Source organism: Anopheles bellator, chromosome 2 (assembly GCF_943735745.2).
Source record: "Anopheles bellator chromosome 2, idAnoBellAS_SP24_06.2, whole genome shotgun sequence".
Classification (NCBI taxonomy): domain Eukaryota; kingdom Metazoa; phylum Arthropoda; class Insecta; order Diptera; family Culicidae; genus Anopheles; species Anopheles bellator.
Window position 1 is genome coordinate 79925627 of NC_071286.1, and position 16996 is coordinate 79942622.

Here is a 16996-nt window from a genome sequence, read left to right on the forward strand (position 1 = left end):
GAAATTTTGAAAGCGAACACGAATGCGTTTCTATGTGCTTAGCGCTTGTGAGCTTCTTTTACTTGTTGGCGAAAGCTCTTTTGCGTTTCGCCCATCGTGTCCATCGCACACGGGACATGGTCCGACTGTGTCACACCGGCTGTAGAGATGGTTGAATCTACGGTTTTTGGCTTTTGATAAAAAAAAACTAGATCGGGACGCCTTCGGACGGGCGGGAAAGGACACCCGAGATCATCCACCGCTGCATCGTTTAGGCTAATCATTTTACAAAATTTAGTTAAACACACTGTGAAAATACGAATGTGAAGCAGCTTTCGTAACGTGAATCTGTCGAACACGCCCCTCCCAGCGAGGCTTCCCCGGAGCAAAGAGATCAGAACGAAACGATAAACGGGGATTGGAAGGGAAAATCGTGTAATACAAATGCTGTTTGCTGTGTATAAAGTCAAGCAAAGCCACTAATTATAATCATCGGAATCGATCATTACGATAGTTCCGTTGAAGCGATACAGAAATGGTATCTACGAGATGTATCTGCGTAAAGCGTATGTTTATCTTACAGTGAGGCACTGCCGAGGCGGTGCCGTTAGCTAATGTCCCTGTATCTAAATGCCGATAAGCCCAAGTCGTTGCTAAGTGTAAAAAACAACACCCAAAAGTAAAACTCTAACCGTAAGAACCACCAGTGCACTATATACCCGTTCTGCACTGTGCCACCCCTCAAACCCCCCACACAAAGGTGTCGTCGATGGAATCAAGCTAAAGTAATGGAAAAGTAAAACACAGCAGATGCTAACGTTTGGTGATAAAACAAAAAACGAAGGACAACGGGGCAGACATGTGAGAAAAGCAAGCTAGTGAAATGCTGGAATTCATTTGTACTCCCTTGATCGTTACTAGACCCATATTGTATGTAAATGGAAAACTTTGTATAAAATAAAGGAAAAACGTAATTCAAAAATCTACAAATGGCGTATGATTTCAACCGCTCCCATTCATTTACGGAAGAACGCTAATGGTTTGCCCATTTTTCACCCGGTGATTAGTCTGCCAATGGGTTCCTTCTTCAAAGTTAAGAATTGGCTCTGAGTGGCTAACCCATTTGGGTTATGGTCTCGTCGCCGGCGACAACAATTTGTCCCGTAGCCATAATGAGCCTTTATATCCTGCCAAAGTTTACGCTGACAGTTGGGCAATCTGTTCGGTTACGAACCGGTTGAAGTAGGCGGCTGCGATACTTTGCAAACCATCAAAGGAATCATTGACTATAAATCATCTGTTTCATTGTGAGTCGTTAAGGGTTCGAGTTGCGTTCGAAAGTCGAATGACAGAAATGGCGATTCTTTGGCGAAAGTTCGCGGCAAGCCAGTTAGGGAGAGCCCATTTCTCTGCAGGACCTTCGGCCGTATCGGGGCATTCGGGTAAATTTAATTTATCGCTCCTATCAGTCGCTTAGTTGTTTGCAATACTCTCTCCCAATCCTTCAGCTTCCGGTGGCTACAAGACGTGGAAGAACCTTACGTTTTTCGTTGCCCTTCAGACCATCGGATTGTGCTTTCTAAACGTTTATCTTGCACACCAGGAAGCACGCGGACACCATCCGAGGCCAGAGTTTGTGCCGTACGAGCATCTCCGCATCCGCAACAAACGTTTCCCTTGGGGAGATGGCAACAAGACGCTTTTCCACAACCCGGAAGTGAACGCTCTGCCGGATGGCTATGAAAAGTAGACCCCGACTGTGTTGATTGATTCAATCTCCGATTCCCTCCTCCCCCCACCAATCATGTATCGATGCGTGGTAACCAAATAAACGATGAAGTTGAGTTATGAAATCTAGTTGCTCGCAACATCCTGCAAGTATTATTTGCGTTGCCTTCGACGTTAGGCCATCGAAAACGATTTTATCGGGTGCTGCGAATCCGTCAGGAGCACGAATTGCGCAAGAAGAGTATTGAAATAGGGGAGCAGGAGTTTTGAGAAGGTAGCAGAACCGATCCCTGTTTCCGAGAGAGGGACTAAGACGAAAGAACTCTCGAGAAATGGCACGATCGCTGCAGCGTGAAAGAGTCACTACCATGCGTAATGATAATAATGCGCACAGTGGGCAAATCGACTGAAGTGAGTGCTAATATTTATTTTAAAAATCTAGAACCTATGGCGGCAAACCTAGGAAAGCCTATTAAACGGGAAGCTTATCAGCACCAGCATGTTCGAACATGTTTCCTCATTTCCAGGTAGCGGTTGCCGGAGCCTTTGAAATCGAATTTCCCATCAGGCCAGGATTAGCAGGCGGTGCATCCGTCGTCCGCCGCCGACTCATTATCATCTCGTTACGATGCCGACTCGAGCGAGTGTCCGGCTGTTTGTCCGGAACTTGCCACCGTCTCTGTTGACAAGCGAGACGCAGCAACGGCCTAGAACCGTGGTCGGCTCACGAGACCCCCGCTTCTTTGTCTCGTTTGCTCTGCTTCGCCAAAGGCGCACGCACTCCAACGTCAGGGTTGGCCTCTGGCCATCGGGTGGCATTCCCATAAACAACCGATAAGGAAGAGAACTTCACTCAACAAGTGATGATAAGCGCATCCTATCCCCGTCATCGCATTGGGCCGCTGGGTTGGATCAGCACGAGCCCGGTCATGGAGAGGCCTCCGGCGGAGTGACATGGCAACCGGTGGCCAGCCAGCGGCCACCATCGATTGCAATTGAAAGTGCGACGATGGTGGTTGCGCACTTGTCTGTAGCTGTACACGCTGCGCGTACGAAGATGTGTACCGATCGGCTTAGTTGGCCACGACCAATACCGATGCTCCGGGAATGTCCTTCGTTGCGACGGCCTAAAGTGGTGACGCGTGGCCCCCGGCCCCCTGTAGTGCGTTGACACCCTTTCCGGCGAACCCTCCCCGGCGTAGTTTGCCAGACGGGGACAGACCCGTCAGTCGGGACCATCGTCACGGCACGATAGTGAAAACCGGTTTACATTGGTATTGGTGAGCAGGACCGCATGAAGCGCATGTAGGAAAGTGCAATTCTTGTTGTTGGCCGCCGGCTCGTCAATGATCTCCGTGTACTAGTCGATCGGTTGACCGGACAGCCTTGAAGGCAGTCCATTGAGGAGATTCCCCCGGTGCGGTCGTGTCGTACTCTCTCGCCGTTTTCGTTGTCCAAAGTCCTGTGTCACAGCCACAGTTAAGATGCCCGTCGATATCAAGCGTGTTCTGGTGTGCGATGCGGTCGATAATGCGTGTGTTAAGCTGCTGCAGGACCACAACATTCAGGTTGGCCTAGTTGTTCTGCGTTAATCTGAATTATGGTGCAAATTGGTGCTCCCTTTATCCGCAGGTCGACTACAAACTGAAGCTGGCGAAAGATGAGCTGATCAAGGAGGTGAAGGTAAGTGCGGAACTGGAAAGTGAATCGGAACAAGTGAAAACTCGTTTGTCGCTGGAAATTGGAGACGTCCTGTGGTGTGGCAGCGGTTGAAGGAGACTTGTTTAGCTCGGCGTTCGAGGTCGATTACAGATTCCGTCACGCGTACTTTGAAGTTCTCCCGGTCGTCACATTTTGTCTCCCGTCGTGGTTCACTAATAACCAGCGTGGCAACGGGAGCAACGTTTGCTAGATTGAATCTTCGACGTCTTGTTGTTCACGCCTCCTTCGATGAGCGTAACGTGATGACGTAGATGAACCTCCACGGCCCCCCAACTAAATCTGCCCTTCAATCTCATTTCATTCATTCGGTCTAATCTGCCCACACGCGGGCGGGCCCTCCAGGGTCGGAACACACGCGGATTACAATTATTATATGGCGACGGGCATGGCTTCGGGCACGATCCTACGTAACCACGGCGCGATGCACGAAGTTTGATTGTAGTAAAGTAGTAAAGAAGCCGCGGGCAGTCCCAGATGCCGAAAATATCCTTCCGCATGCTTCGATTCCACGAAGAAGTAAACACCCATCGGGAGTCGAATCAATCAAATGCGACGCGCGGACAGTAGCCCCTCCCTGGGAATGGTTGCAATTATGTACCGTTACTAATCGATTTTTGGTCATGGCTCTTGTTGCTTCCCCGCTGACAGAACTATGACGCGCTCATCGTGCGCTCGGACACGAAAATTACCGCCGAGGTACTGGAGGCGGGCGCAGGGCGCGTGAAAGTGGTCGGAAGGGCCGGAGCCGGCGTGGACAACATTAACATTGAGGCCGCCACGAAGAACAACGTGCTGGTGCTCAAGTAAGTCGCCTCGTTGATTGCTTTTTTAGGGAAATACATCTCATGACACTACTGCTTCTACTGCTTCATAGCACTCCCGGTGGCAACTCGATTTCGGCCTGCGAGCTTACGTGCTTCCTGATCGGTGCGCTGGCCCGCCCCATCTGCCCCGCCGCCACCAGCATGAAGGAGGGTCGCTGGGACCGCAAGCTCTACTCCGGCACGGAACTGTACGGCAAAACGCTCGCCATCCTTGGACTCGGCCGTATCGGGCGCGAAGTGGCCGTCCGAATGAACGCGTTCGGTATGCGCGTGATCGGCTACGATCCGATCACGACCCACGAGGAAGCGAAGGCGGCCGGCATCGAGAAGCTGGAGCTGGAGCAAATCTGGCCCCAAGCGGACTACATCACCGTGCACACACCGTTGATACCGGCGACCAAAAGTGGGTAGTCTTGGGTCGGCGGCAACTTTAAAATTACGAAGGTACTTATCATTCGATCAATCGTTGCTCCGTGCCACCGCAGATCTGATCTCAACCGGAACGCTTGCCAAATGCCCGAAGGGTGTCCGGGTAGTCAATGTGGCCCGTGGCGGTATTGTGGACGAGGCCGCACTGCTGACGTCGCTGGAGAGTGGCCACTGCGGAGGTGCCGCGGTTGACGTGTACCCGGAGGAGCCACCGAAATCGGACACCACCAAGAAGCTCATCAATCACCCGAAAGTGGTCGCCACTCCACACCTGGGTAAGTCTGCCCACCGTAGCGCCCTGTCGGAGCCCCCATTCTAACATTCTTATTCCCCATCGCGTCACAGGTGCCAGCACGGGCGAGGCGCAGGTGCGCGTTGCCGTCGAGGTGGCGGAACAATTCATTGCGCTGACGGGCAAATCGACCGTCTACACCCAGTACGCCGGTGTGGTTAATCGGGAGGTTTTGAAGAATGTCTTTTAAATTAAATTCGCTCACCCACCCTGGGAGCCCCGCGCTGCTACTGGGCTGCCACTGGGCTGCCACCTGACCCCGCCACACCGCCCCGATGCTGCTGGCGGCACCTATTTTTAGGGCAATTTTCCCCATTTTTTCGAGCGCTGTCGGAGCCGAACGGCACGGCGCAATTGTCGACGGCTTTGGGAAATCAATCATCGAGGAAAGACCGGCCGGCTCGGCGTGTCTGCTTACGCGCCATCCGCTCCAGCATGTGGTGACGTCATCTCCGGATCATCAGCGGCCAGCTAGCTAACCCAACCAAGCGGCGGCGCCCTAATGAAATGCCCCGAACGCGTCAGCGAAACGTGAAACCCCATTTGACAAATAGCCGAATATGAGATGAGGTGGCAAATAGCAGTGAAGTGAAGGCAAATAAAGTCCCCCCCCCCCCCCCGAAAAGGGATATCATCGGATCAAAACGCAAGTGATCAATAATCGACGCACCTTTGCGTCCTGGTGTTGTCTATCCGCAAACGGAGACCTTCGGCATCAATTTATTGCCCGCCGCAAAATGGTTCCTCTAGATGCAGTTTATTCTTTTTTCCACTGGCAACGCTTTCTGGGGACCACTTCAAACGTACCCGTGCCTCCTTCGAAATGCAGTACAAGTTAATGATAAACAGCGTTGTGCTTGGTAACCACAGCAACATCTGACGGGTTCTATCGCCATCAGGCGCTGTTTACCTGTGCCACGCCACGATCAAAGCAATCTGCTACGGGCAGGAGGAATAAGTCTTGCCACATCGAACAAAAAAAAAGTCCTTTTCTATGCCAGGCCTCCCAAGCAGCCGAACGGTACAGCAGAGACGAACGGTTAATATTCCGTTCGGTGCGCCGCAATGGCTCGCTTTATTCTATTTCTTTTTCTGCTTCGACATCACACGAAAACGGAGTGATGCAATTTAGCAGACAGTAAATGTCCTTTAAGAATGCCGAGTTGTATATTCTTGCCGCCAATGCTGGTCGCCATTAGCAACCGGCTTGCTAGGAGTCAGAGCGCCTGGGGTATTTTTTACAACATTCCCATTTATGACAGTTTGCGTTCGAATGTCTACGTTTTAGTACGTTGGTGCTTCGTTATTCCAAAAAGTTTTCCTATTTCCATAGTGTATTTTGATCAGTACTCAGTGTTTCTATGATTGAATGAAAGATGCCGGGAAGTTTCTTGTTTCCTCCGTGAAGCAGTATCTCAAGGTTTCATTAGCACACAGGCGTTCGTCGACGACGGGGGTCATTCATGAAATTGTTTTCCCCCGTCACACCCAACTCGAACCCAGAGCGGGCCCATTTCGGGCGTAGCACGTGCTCGGTGGCGAAAGTAAATAAATTCGGGCCGGCTTAACGGGGGCTACCCCGAAAGATAGCTCTCGGAAGGATCATTGTAGTTCCGCTCCACGGATGGAGTTCACGAACCCGCTGGAGATCTCCTGCGAGAGCATCGGATTACCGGATACGTGCCCGATGTCTATATGGAGCTACTCTCAACTCGCAGGCTCTCGCAGAGCGAATGCGAATTAGTATCCTTGCCGGCGCCGTGCGAGAGTCCTGTCTATATAAAGCAACAAGTGCCGACTCCGGCATCCGGCAGTTTGATCGCGACAAGGATCGCACTCGGATGTGCCGGCGTGCCGACCGAAGGAGCAAGTAGCGGTCAGTGAAAGTGAAACACTATTGCCCCGTGGAGCGTGTGTTGACAGAGTCTTCAATTTCCAATAAATTTTAATTGGACCCGAACCGGCGACCGCGGGACCCTCGGGCACGGACTTCCGGAAATGTGTGCCAAGTTTGCGGGGGAAATAAAATGGAACGAGTCTTTCCGCCCAGTCCCTTTGGGATTGCTGGCGGAAAAGCGGTGTACCAATTGATGTCAATTATGACGGGCTGTGGAAAGGACGATGATAGTTGTTACTGGTGCAAAAGTGAACGCCATCGGGCGATGACGGAATGATATGAGCAGCGGAATACTGGCGGATGTGGATAAGGCCGAGGCCCGCCGTGGTGTAGGTCATTCCCTGTGTGTCCCGCTGCGTTGATCCGCTCGAACCCACTGGTCGTAATGCGATTTTTCACGAGTGAATTAATTAACTGCGTTGCGTTCGTGCGGTTTTCCAGTTCCGCGCACCATCCACGTCGTTTGGGATCGGAGTAAAAGTCGGACGAAATCGATTACCACAGCAGGGAACCGTCAGCGCGTTCCGAGCGGCCTAGCTGAGTTTAATCAAATATGTCTTGCAAGAATAAAACGAATCGCTCACCTACACCCTTCGAGGCCAGGGCTTTCTTCTAGAGAAAAAAGGGCCTCAAGTCACAAATTGATTTATCGGCCAGATTTGAAGTAACTCAGGTGTGAAACGTGAAAACATCGCCGCCCCAGTCGCCAACGACGATTTATTTCGTGGCAATTTTCTGGCCCGATTTGTAGATTCACGGAATTGAGATGGCATGGGCAGACATTTCGGCAACTTTGAGTGCCTTTTGCACTCGTAAATTCCATTAAATTGTTCGCACCGTAGGCGCAACTTTCGGGAAAATGTAAATGTAAACATGTTCGGAGACATTTCCACGAATGAACTACGGAGTGGATACAGTGTACCAATAGAACCCAATCATTTCGACCACTGCCAGAGAACTCCTACCCCGCATAAGGCCACCGCGATTACTGATGGCACGTAATCAATCCAATCCTAAACTGGCCGCTAATTTCACTTTCGCGGAAACCCAAAAAGGACCCGGTGAAGGTGTTGCCTTAATTGGCCCAACGTTCGGTCGGTCGGGACTAATAGGCCAATAAATTATTTAAACCACCCATTGTAGTTGACCACCGGTGGCGGTGGCTGCGGCAGGATCCAGAATGTTGACTCCATAAATTGCCACCATCGCGCAGCTCGATCAAACGGAACCCTGGATGACCACGGAAGTGCTCGGGCTTCCGTTGATCGAGAATTAGGTCCGGGGGTAAATAAAATACAAATTAATCATCAATGAAAATGAAGATGAATGAACGCGCATCGGGAGACGGTTTGGGCTGAAGGAGTTGGTCATCGTCCTGAAATAACAAGGGCGAATAATTAACCGGTTCAAACCGAATGGGCCTGCCAAGTGCTGGAAAGGACACCAGCGAGACAGACCCACCGAAGGAAACGAGTTGGATTGAAATGTTCATCAAACCGCCGTGATGCGTGAAAGGGTGGCCCTCGGTGCCGCGTCTTCGGTGCGAAACTTTACCCTCACTTATTTGCATAAGAATGCGCGTAAACGGACGAGTGGGCATAAGCACGCAACAATGTGGGCAGGAAGTTTCAGCTTCGTGGAACGGAAAAGTTCACAAGAGTTCGTGAAGCTGGAACCATATCGTGATTAAAATATGGGACGGAAAAATGCTCACATCCGTTTGCGGAGTGTGCAAACAGACAAACAAGCATTACATTATGAATGGCCGTTAGGATTGATTTGATTGGCGGCCGTTAAGTTCACGGTGAATCCGGACACGGTTGAGAACAACTAATGTGGCCACATTACACGAACAGACTAACCCGAATACGGTCGGCAGGACAGTTATTTATCTCGTGGAGCGACATCCTTTCGTGGTTTGGACTAACACGACCATTAAAGGGATTTACATGGCGTTGTCGTAAAGCGTTGCGGTTCACCTGTGACCTGGCGGAACCTCGAACACGAACACGGTGTGGTGCCCCCTTTTCTATAATAATCATAATTTTTACCGCTCTAGTTCTATTTTATGAGTTACGGTACGCCAAGATAAATGCAGTACGATGTGCCGTGGACGTTAATTTTCCGTTGTTTGTCTCACCCGGCTGTGTCCTGTGGCGGGAAAGTTACCCACTAGGTCATACCGGCTGGTAAACAGGGCAAAGTGGAATGATTTAAGCCCTCGCCCGGCTTGCGGAAAGTGTTATTGTCGGAAAAGTCGGAAAAGTGTTGTGGTTGCGAGAAACTTTATCAATTCCCGAGCTAGCCCCTAATTGTTAATTAGAAATTTGAAGACGGATAGTGCTGGGACAAATAAAAGTTAACCGAACAACATTATTCGTGGAGAAACCTGATTCTCATATTTGTAGCTTTCGGAGAATCTTCCGATATACTGCTTGCCTTTGCGATATAATTAAAATGTCATTGTTTTTGAACTGCAATCGCATGTAACTCAAACCCTCAGCCAAGAGTAGCCCGTTCCCGATCGATGGGAACATTATAAAACACGAAGTGCATGTTAAGAAAATTATAGAAATTAACTGAACACGAACAGCGACTCAAAAATGGGTCGAGCCCTGGCGCCGTTCCTCGCGCTGATCGTCTGGTGCTGTTGGTGCTGGGTGGCCCCGGCCAACCCGAACGTGATGGCCTCCGCGGTCGCCCGAATATCGTGCGACTGTCCCGCGCGAAGCCTGACCACCGACAGTGGAGTCCTGTGGAGCAACGCGACCGTCAGTTCTGCCTGGCAACGTAATCGTACCGGCGACGAGCTGTTTGTGGGATTCCTGGCCGGTTACGTCCATTCGAAGGTAAGCTTCACTCAATCTCTCGTGGGTGGGTTGAAACGGAACGGAATTGAAACTTGATTGCCCGGACCTGGCCTCACGGAAAACCCCCCGGAAGTTGATGATGGAGACGATAATCTCCTGCACACATCCCCCGGGAGGGATAGATATGTGGCCGCTCCCTTAGGTTCAGGGTCACCGCAAAGCTAATTGTGATTTACGGTACCATTCAGACACATTCAGTGGTCTGGCAGGTTTACTCAGGTGGGCTTTTATTTAATCGGTTTCAACATAAACGGAAAGGTTTCGTTTGTTTAACCAATGACCATTTCCCAAAGAGCGTTGTTTTCAATTTACAGCCAACAATCTGTTCTTTTTCAATTACCTTTTACCCATTATTTAACGCTTAATCGAATTTAAATTAATGCAATAGAATAGAATTAATCTCTTGGCTACAATTTAACAACTACCGACCTGTGGTTCCCAAATGGTTTGATTTATGGAGATTTACGTTTCGGCTCCGATCCACCAGCAGCTTTAAAGCCGATTAAACCCATGATTGATATGTTGATTAAGCCCTACGGCACCGCCGGTCGGACCCATCCTTCCTCAATCGGTTTCGTCTGTCTCGTCGGCAGGTCGTCCTCGGGGCACTGCTGCTGGCCACCGAAACGATAAACAACGACTCGACGCTCCTGCCGGGCAAAAAGCTGCGCCTCCGGGCGGTGGATATTGGTGCCCAGAAGTCTCTGAAGGCCTTCCCGATCCAGTGAGTAGCACCCAAAACCCCGAGCGCCACCCGACCCCTGGACACTGGAGTCAGTTTTCGTTCAAAATTCCCAGAAAGATGACGGAAATGCGCGACGAAGGCATCGCGGTGTTCATCGGCCCGGACGAAACCTGCACCTCGGAAGCGTTGGTGGCGTCGGCCTGGAACCTGCCCATGATCTCGTATGTAAGTCTGGCGTGCAGGCAAGCAAGGAAGAGTTTCGAGTGGCACTACAACCCTCTGTCCTTTCTATTGGTATTCTCGCACCACAGAAATGTGCCGACATTGCCGTGTCGGACAAAACGGTTTACAGTAGTTTCGCCCGTACGCTTCCACCGGCCACGAAGGTGTCGAAAAGTGTGGCCGCTCTCCTGCTGGCCAATAATTGGCACTGCTTCAGCATCGTCGCCGGTAAACACCCGGCCTGGAGTATGGAGATTGCCCAGGCCATCAAGGTACAGTATCGTTCCGGGTTCCGGGTTCCGGTTTCAGCGTGGCTCTCTGTCGCGATTCTATTACACTTTTTTCTGGTGACGCTTCTGGCGGTCGTATGCCGTCTCATATGGGGCGTGAAATTAATACGATCTGGGATTACGGGGACCGGACTGGGGAAAGTGTTGGGCTATGGGCAAATTTATTTATGTAAATTACGGAGACAACCACGTAACGTAGCTGCATCAGGCGATCTGGCGCGGTAAATGAGACTGAATTTATGCATCAAATGTGCAATGGCGTCGAAACAATTTTGAGGATAATTCGTTGTCCCAGGCCCCAGACACGAATGCCAGGGTCAGTCGACAATGTATGAGATGTGGATTAGTTGCGATCCAAAGGAGTCTTTAAAGTTGTAACCCATGCTTCTCGAATGCTAAAGGACCTTGATCTGCCCGTTGCAGTTGCAGGCAGAGTCCAACAACCTTACGCTGAACCACTTCCGGATCTACTCCGACTACATTCCGTCGAAGATATACAAACTTCAACAAATAGTGGACGACACGTACCGGAACACCAGAGGTAAGCGATTCCCGTAATTGAATAATTCCTGTGGGCCCCTCCGGTTCTCCAAGTCTTGTGCTTCCCCATCGCAGTGTACGTGTTTGTGGGCGATCATATTGAAATGGTGGACTTTGTGAGATGCCTCCAGAACCGCAAGCTGCTCAGCACCGGCGACTACATCGTGATATCAATCGACGACGAAATCTACGATCCGAACATGAAGCGCAACATCTACCAAGGTACCAGCGCTGGCCCAGATTGCCGGCCAGCCGGCCGGCAAGTGGCATGCAAATTGGCAATATGCCACAAGCGTCTGCCCATCTCTATTCGGGTGTCGTTTCTCACGCAGAGTATTCGGATTTCTACCAGAAGTACATCGGCAACTCGAGGGACAAGCACCACAACCGCAAGCGGTACAACTACAAGGACCAGGAGCGGCTGCAGGAGGCGTTCCAGTCGGTGCTCCGCATCTCTCCGCTCTTCCCGATGAACCCCCGGTACCGCAAACTGTGCCACAAGTTCAAGCTCTACTCACGCAAGGACCCGTTCCGGGTGCCGTTGCCCTACAATCAGCACATCTTCGATGAAATCCAGGTCGGCCCACGGCTCCGGATTTCGCGTGAGGCAGGTGGTAATGAGTTTTAACTTTTCCCAGGTGCCCATCTACGGTGCGTACCTGTACGATGCACTCATCATCTACGCCCGCGCGGCCACCGAGGTGTTGCGCGAAGGCGGCGACATCTCGGATGGAAGATTGATTATGCGCCATATATTCAACCGCTCGTACCACTCGATTCAGGGCTTCGATGTAAGTGGCCAACGGCAGGGAAGGGGTGAAAAACTTTGTCTACTCCCGGCTCCCTGTCCTGTCGCCAGGTGTACATCGATGCGAACGGTGACGCCGAGGGAAACTTTTCCGTAATCGCGCTGCAGAAGGACGATAAGGTCAACAACTCGCTGCAGATGTCGATGCAACCGGTGGCTCTGTTCACGTACGGGGCGAACGCCACGACCAGCACCGCCACGCTGCCGGAGTTCCGGTACCTAAACGCGGCCCGCCCGATCATGTGGGTGAAGGGCCGGCCGCCGCTCGCCGAGCCCGTCTGCGGGTTCTACAACGAGAAGTGTCGGCCGAAGGTGAAGGACTGGCGCTACATCACCGGGGCGCTCGTCGTGATTCTGTTTATGGCCATCTTCACCGTCATCCTGTTCAAGTAGTAGTCCGCCGACCAACGGGGCTTTCGTTACTAAATCCACATCACCGGGTGTCGGGTTTCTGTTCTTCTCTTTTTGCAGACATTACCGCTACGAGCAAACGCTGGCCTGCCTGCTGTGGAAGGTGGACATGAAGGACGTCATTCTAATCACCTCGCCCGACGCGCTCTACAACAATGAGCTACGCAAGAATCTGGTACGCACTCCGTCGGCACCGGCCGGAAAGCCGATCGATCATCGGTGGGATAGGTGTTATGTTAATGCTCTGTGAAATGCCGTTGCTGTAATTGCTTTAAAATGGATCGGCTTAAAGCAAACACATATTGGCGTAACATTTTTATGAGAGACGAGAGAAACTTCTATCCGAGCTTGTTGAGCTGAGATTATTTACTGGAAAGGTTGCCACGATTATGGATCCCAGTGTTGAATAATTTTGCAAACTTCCGAAATAACTCCAAATCGTGTAATCTCGTCACCCGCTTCAGGTTTGCCAGCAGAGCATCATGCTCAATAGTGCACCCGAGACCAACAAACGGGCCTACACAACGATCGGTCTCTATCGAGGCAACATTGTGGCGATTAAGTATCTGCACAAGCGCTCCGTCGACATCACGCGCAACATCCGCAAGGAGCTGAAGCAAATGCGCGAGATCCGCCACGAGAACCTCACGACCTTCGTCGGGGCCTCCGTCGACCACGGAACGGTGGCCATCCTGACGTCGTACTGTGCCCGCGGCAGCCTGGTTGACGTGCTGTCGAACGAAGACCTGAAGCTGGACCACATGTTCGTGTCGTCGCTGGTGAGTGACATCGTGAAGGGGTTGATCTACCTTCACGAATCGGACGTCGGATCCCACGGGAATCTGCGCTCGAGCAAGATCCTGATCGACTCCCGCTGGGTGGCGCAGATCTCCGACTTTGGGCTGCACGATTTCAAATCGGGCCAGGAAGAACCGAACAAGTATGCCTTCGAACCACGGGAACTAATCGGTTGTGGAGGTAACAGAGTAGATGTTTTTCCACCGTAGATTCGAGAAGGAGATTCGCCGAAGCCTTTGGAAGGCACCGGAGATACTGCGGGATCCCAACAGCCCCCCCAGAGGCACCCAGAAGGCTGACGTGTACTCGTTCGGTATTGTACTGTACGAGATTGTTGGCCGCAAGGGACCGTGGGGTGATATTAACCTCAGCTGGCAAGGTACCTGGCGTGCGGCGGGGCAGTGTACTGTTTTCCTTTGTTTTTGCTCACCATCGCGCTTTTGTAGATATCGTTGCTCGAGTGATGTCCCCGGAGGAGTACGGCATATTTCGACCATCGCTAAGGGGCATTGATTCGCCAGAGTACGTCATCCAGTTGCTGCAGGCCTGCTGGGAGGAAGATCCCGAGGATCGGCCCGACATTCGCTTGGTCCGCGTCAAACTGAAACCGATGCAAGCGGGCCTGTAAGTGTGAGGGGGGCGAAGTATACATTTGGGAGTTCGGACTCACTAGGGTCTTTTCGTTGGCCCCTACCAGCAAACCCAACATTTTCGACAACATGCTGGCGATCATGGAGAAGTACGCCTACAACCTGGAGGGAATCGTACAGGAGCGTACCAACCAGCTGTCGGAGGAAAAGAAGAAAACCGAATCACTTTTGCTGCGGATGCTGCCGAAGTAAGGACCTCGAAGCTTCGTGGCGGTGGCGGATGTACTTAACGCTAGTTTTACCTTCACATCCCCCAGGAGTGTCGCGGAATCGCTCAAGCGTGGGGAGCGTGTTGAGGCGGAGTGTTTCGATTGTGTCACAATCTTCTTCAGCGATCTCGTCGGTTTCACGGAGCTGTGCGCTCAGAGCACACCGTTCGAAGTGGTGGAAATGTTGAACGATCTTTACACCTGTTGTGATTTCATCATCTCGGGCTACGACGTTTACAAGGTGGAAACGATCGGCGATGCGTATATGGTCGTTTCGGGGCTCCCGCTGCGGAACGGCGACCGGCACGCGGGAGAGGTCGCTTCCATGGCGCTCCATCTGCTGAACTCGATATCGAACCTGGAAATACGGCACCGGCCGGGCGAGTTTATCCAGATGCGAATCGGCATCCACTCGGGCCAGTGTGTGGCCGGGGTGGTGGGGCTGAAGATGCCACGGTACTGTCTGTTCGGCGACACGGTCAATACGGCCTCGCGGATGGAGAGCAGCGGCGAAGCACTGAAGATTCACATCTCGTCAATTACGCACGGTTTGCTGAAAAAACTGGGCGGCTACAAGTACGAGGAGCGTGGCCTTATCAAGGTGAAGGGTAAGGGAGAGATGCGCACTTACTGGCTGGTGGGCGAGGATGACCAAAAGCGGATGGATCGGTTCGGATCGAACGACGTGATGACGAGCCTCAGTGAGTGAGCAGCAGAACGTCTTCCCAGCCAGTGTCACTGTAATTAATCGATTACCTTTTGTTTAGCTATACCCGATCTGCTGTGCACACCCGATCAGTCGCAGACAAACCTTAGCCGACCGTCACTCCGGCGCATTTTGTCCGACACCGGAACCGGACGGTACGTGGCACAGCACCAGCACAGCTCGAGCGATCAACAGATACCGTCCGTGAGCGTGCTCAGCCATCCGGGATCCAATCTGGGCTGCTACATTTGCCACAAGCGGAAGATGATCGACAGTTCGCACCGGCTTGCCGTAATTAGCGCAAGCTACGGCGTGGACGAGGCGATCTGCACCTGCCGACAGCGGAACTGTCTGCTCGAGTACTACAACGACAATTTGATGACCGTGCGGACGATACGAGAGCCCCGCTCGGCCCCGCAGATCACGTTTATGCAGTGACGGGCGTGAAAACGTTCGTCCTCATTGCAGTTCCCACTCAGTCAATTGCTGGCCCCTTGTATTCCAAATAATTACAACGAAGGTTTAAAACGGTTTCATAATGGTAGATCTGATAAAACGTTTACAGTGCCATGCAAATACATACCCCGTCAATGTTTTATACATGTTTCCTTGCTTTGCTCGCTCACAGTTTTCCTTTTCCAGAATACATTTATTTGCGTATGTCTTGTCGTCGCTTCCGCAAACTGGTCTGTAGATCCTGGGGCACCCGCCGGGACAACGAGCAGCTTCTGCTTTACGCGAGCTCGCGAGGGTCATAACCGCTACGAGCAAAAAAATTACAATCGTTGTCGACCGCATGGTTGGTTGGAACACTTTCAGTTTGTAGTCCGTTGACTGAAATGTGGTTTGTGCACACGAATTTATAATCGCCCTGGTCTTGGTCTTGAAAGGCATGTAATTACCGAGCGTAAAAAAATTAATACCAACCGTTAACTAATCTGAGCATGAGAAATGAAGCGAAAGAAAACAAAAACAACTTTAGGTAACTTTAGGCCCCTTGCGCTCAGCTTCCTCGCTATGTCCTTGCCAAAGCGGACGCCAGGTCTCTACTTAGTATCTTTTGTGTCATCGTGACGAGGCGGATGGACGTTTCGGAAAGCGAAGCTTACGATTCGCTGCACGTTTCTGAAGAAATCTTCGTCCGTAATGTTGAAGTTCGCATGATGTGATTTGGCTATGGCGAGCATTTTCGCCAGTGCTCCACTTCCGCTTGCTTGTTTTAAGATAGGCTTCGCACCGTTCCTCCGCATGAACGTACATGTTGTCAAAAATTCCGGCGAAAACATTTTTGCCGCCAGAGTTTGTAACATCGTCTTGGCCGTATCATAATCGTCTTCCAAAAAGGTGCCCAGGTGCTCCTTCACCTGGTCCTCGGAGGCTTGATTAAGGAGTTGCAGCTCCGGCACGTTCGTTACCGGCAAGGATAAGGATAAGGAGGGGATAGGGTGTTGAGCTGTTGGGGGATAGGGTGGGGAGCTGATGGGGGATAGGCTTAGGAGCTGCGTGGGAGGATAGGGCGGGGAACTGGGTGGGATGATAGGGTGGTAAGCTGGTTCTGTTTGGGAGGATAGGGTGGGGGTGGGGAGCTGGGGATAGGGCGGGGAACTGGGTGGGATGATAGGGTGGTAAGCTGGTTGGGAGGAGGACAGCAATTGCCGCAACGAATCAATTTCCTGCTGCATTTCCTCGATTCGATCCTGCTGCTGCTGCCACTCATGAAGCTCAACTAACACGTATTCGATGCATTCGCCGGAATCTTGAACCGCTTCCGTGTCCGCTAGCGGTTCCGTGGATTCGGCCTCCTCCTCTTCTGAAGTTGTTTCGGTCTTGGAAAAAGATTGTTAGTGCAACATTATTATTGTAAAGATTGAAAATAAATGTTTACCTCATTCGGGTATGGCCAATTTGTGAATTGCGTGACTTTAATGCCGTTGTA

The 16996-nt window shown here is 51.6% G+C and overlaps 3 protein-coding genes across 3 annotated transcripts; all 3 read left to right on the top strand.

Moving 5' to 3' along the window:
• Window positions 1–1333: 1333 nt before the first annotated feature.
• Window positions 1334–1729, top strand: LOC131208150 (cytochrome c oxidase subunit 6A2, mitochondrial-like). Its single transcript, XM_058200798.1, has 2 exons — window positions 1334–1421; window positions 1488–1729. The coding sequence occupies exons 1-2, from the start codon at window positions 1334–1336 to the stop codon at window positions 1727–1729; spliced, it is 330 nt and encodes a 109-aa protein (XP_058056781.1).
• A 1272-nt stretch (window positions 1730–3001) lies between these two features.
• On the top strand, window positions 3002–5616 carry LOC131208856 (D-3-phosphoglycerate dehydrogenase). Its single transcript, XM_058201768.1, has 6 exons — window positions 3002–3275; window positions 3340–3390; window positions 4078–4232; window positions 4304–4656; window positions 4739–4957; window positions 5028–5616. Exons 1-6 carry the CDS (start codon window positions 3192–3194, stop codon window positions 5162–5164), a joined length of 999 nt encoding a protein of 332 aa, XP_058057751.1. The 5' UTR covers window positions 3002–3191; the 3' UTR covers window positions 5165–5616.
• A 3858-nt stretch (window positions 5617–9474) lies between these two features.
• Window positions 9475–15498, top strand: LOC131208151 (guanylate cyclase 32E). Its single transcript, XM_058200799.1, has 16 exons — window positions 9475–9720; window positions 10335–10465; window positions 10540–10651; window positions 10738–10920; window positions 11362–11479; window positions 11554–11700; window positions 11811–12055; window positions 12117–12269; window positions 12338–12675; window positions 12758–12872; window positions 13162–13637; window positions 13705–13874; window positions 13942–14119; window positions 14193–14333; window positions 14403–15055; window positions 15122–15498. The coding sequence occupies exons 1-16, from the start codon at window positions 9475–9477 to the stop codon at window positions 15496–15498; spliced, it is 3783 nt and encodes a 1260-aa protein (XP_058056782.1).
• The last annotated feature ends 1498 nt before the right edge of the window (window positions 15499–16996 follow it).

Bases quoted from the DNA above. Each gene is read 5' to 3' on its own strand.
- LOC131208150 (XM_058200798.1), top strand. From the start codon at position 1,334: ATGGCGATTCTTTGGCGAAAGTTCGCGGCAAGCCAGTTAGGGAGAGCC. The intron at 1,422-1,487 runs GTAAATTTAATT...CCAATCCTTCAG, and splicing joins GGCCGTATCGGGGCATTCGG to CTTCCGGTGGCTACAAGACG.
- LOC131208856 (XM_058201768.1), top strand. From the start codon at position 3,192: ATGCCCGTCGATATCAAGCGTGTTCTGGTGTGCGATGCGGTCGATAAT. The intron at 4,233-4,303 runs GTAAGTCGCCTC...ACTGCTTCATAG, and splicing joins AACAACGTGCTGGTGCTCAA to CACTCCCGGTGGCAACTCGA. The intron at 4,958-5,027 runs GTAAGTCTGCCC...ATCGCGTCACAG, and splicing joins GGTCGCCACTCCACACCTGG to GTGCCAGCACGGGCGAGGCG.
- LOC131208151 (XM_058200799.1), top strand. From the start codon at position 9,475: ATGGGTCGAGCCCTGGCGCCGTTCCTCGCGCTGATCGTCTGGTGCTGT. The intron at 10,466-10,539 runs GTGAGTAGCACC...CAAAATTCCCAG, and splicing joins CTGAAGGCCTTCCCGATCCA to AAAGATGACGGAAATGCGCG. The intron at 10,921-11,361 runs GTACAGTATCGT...TGCCCGTTGCAG, and splicing joins AGATTGCCCAGGCCATCAAG to TTGCAGGCAGAGTCCAACAA.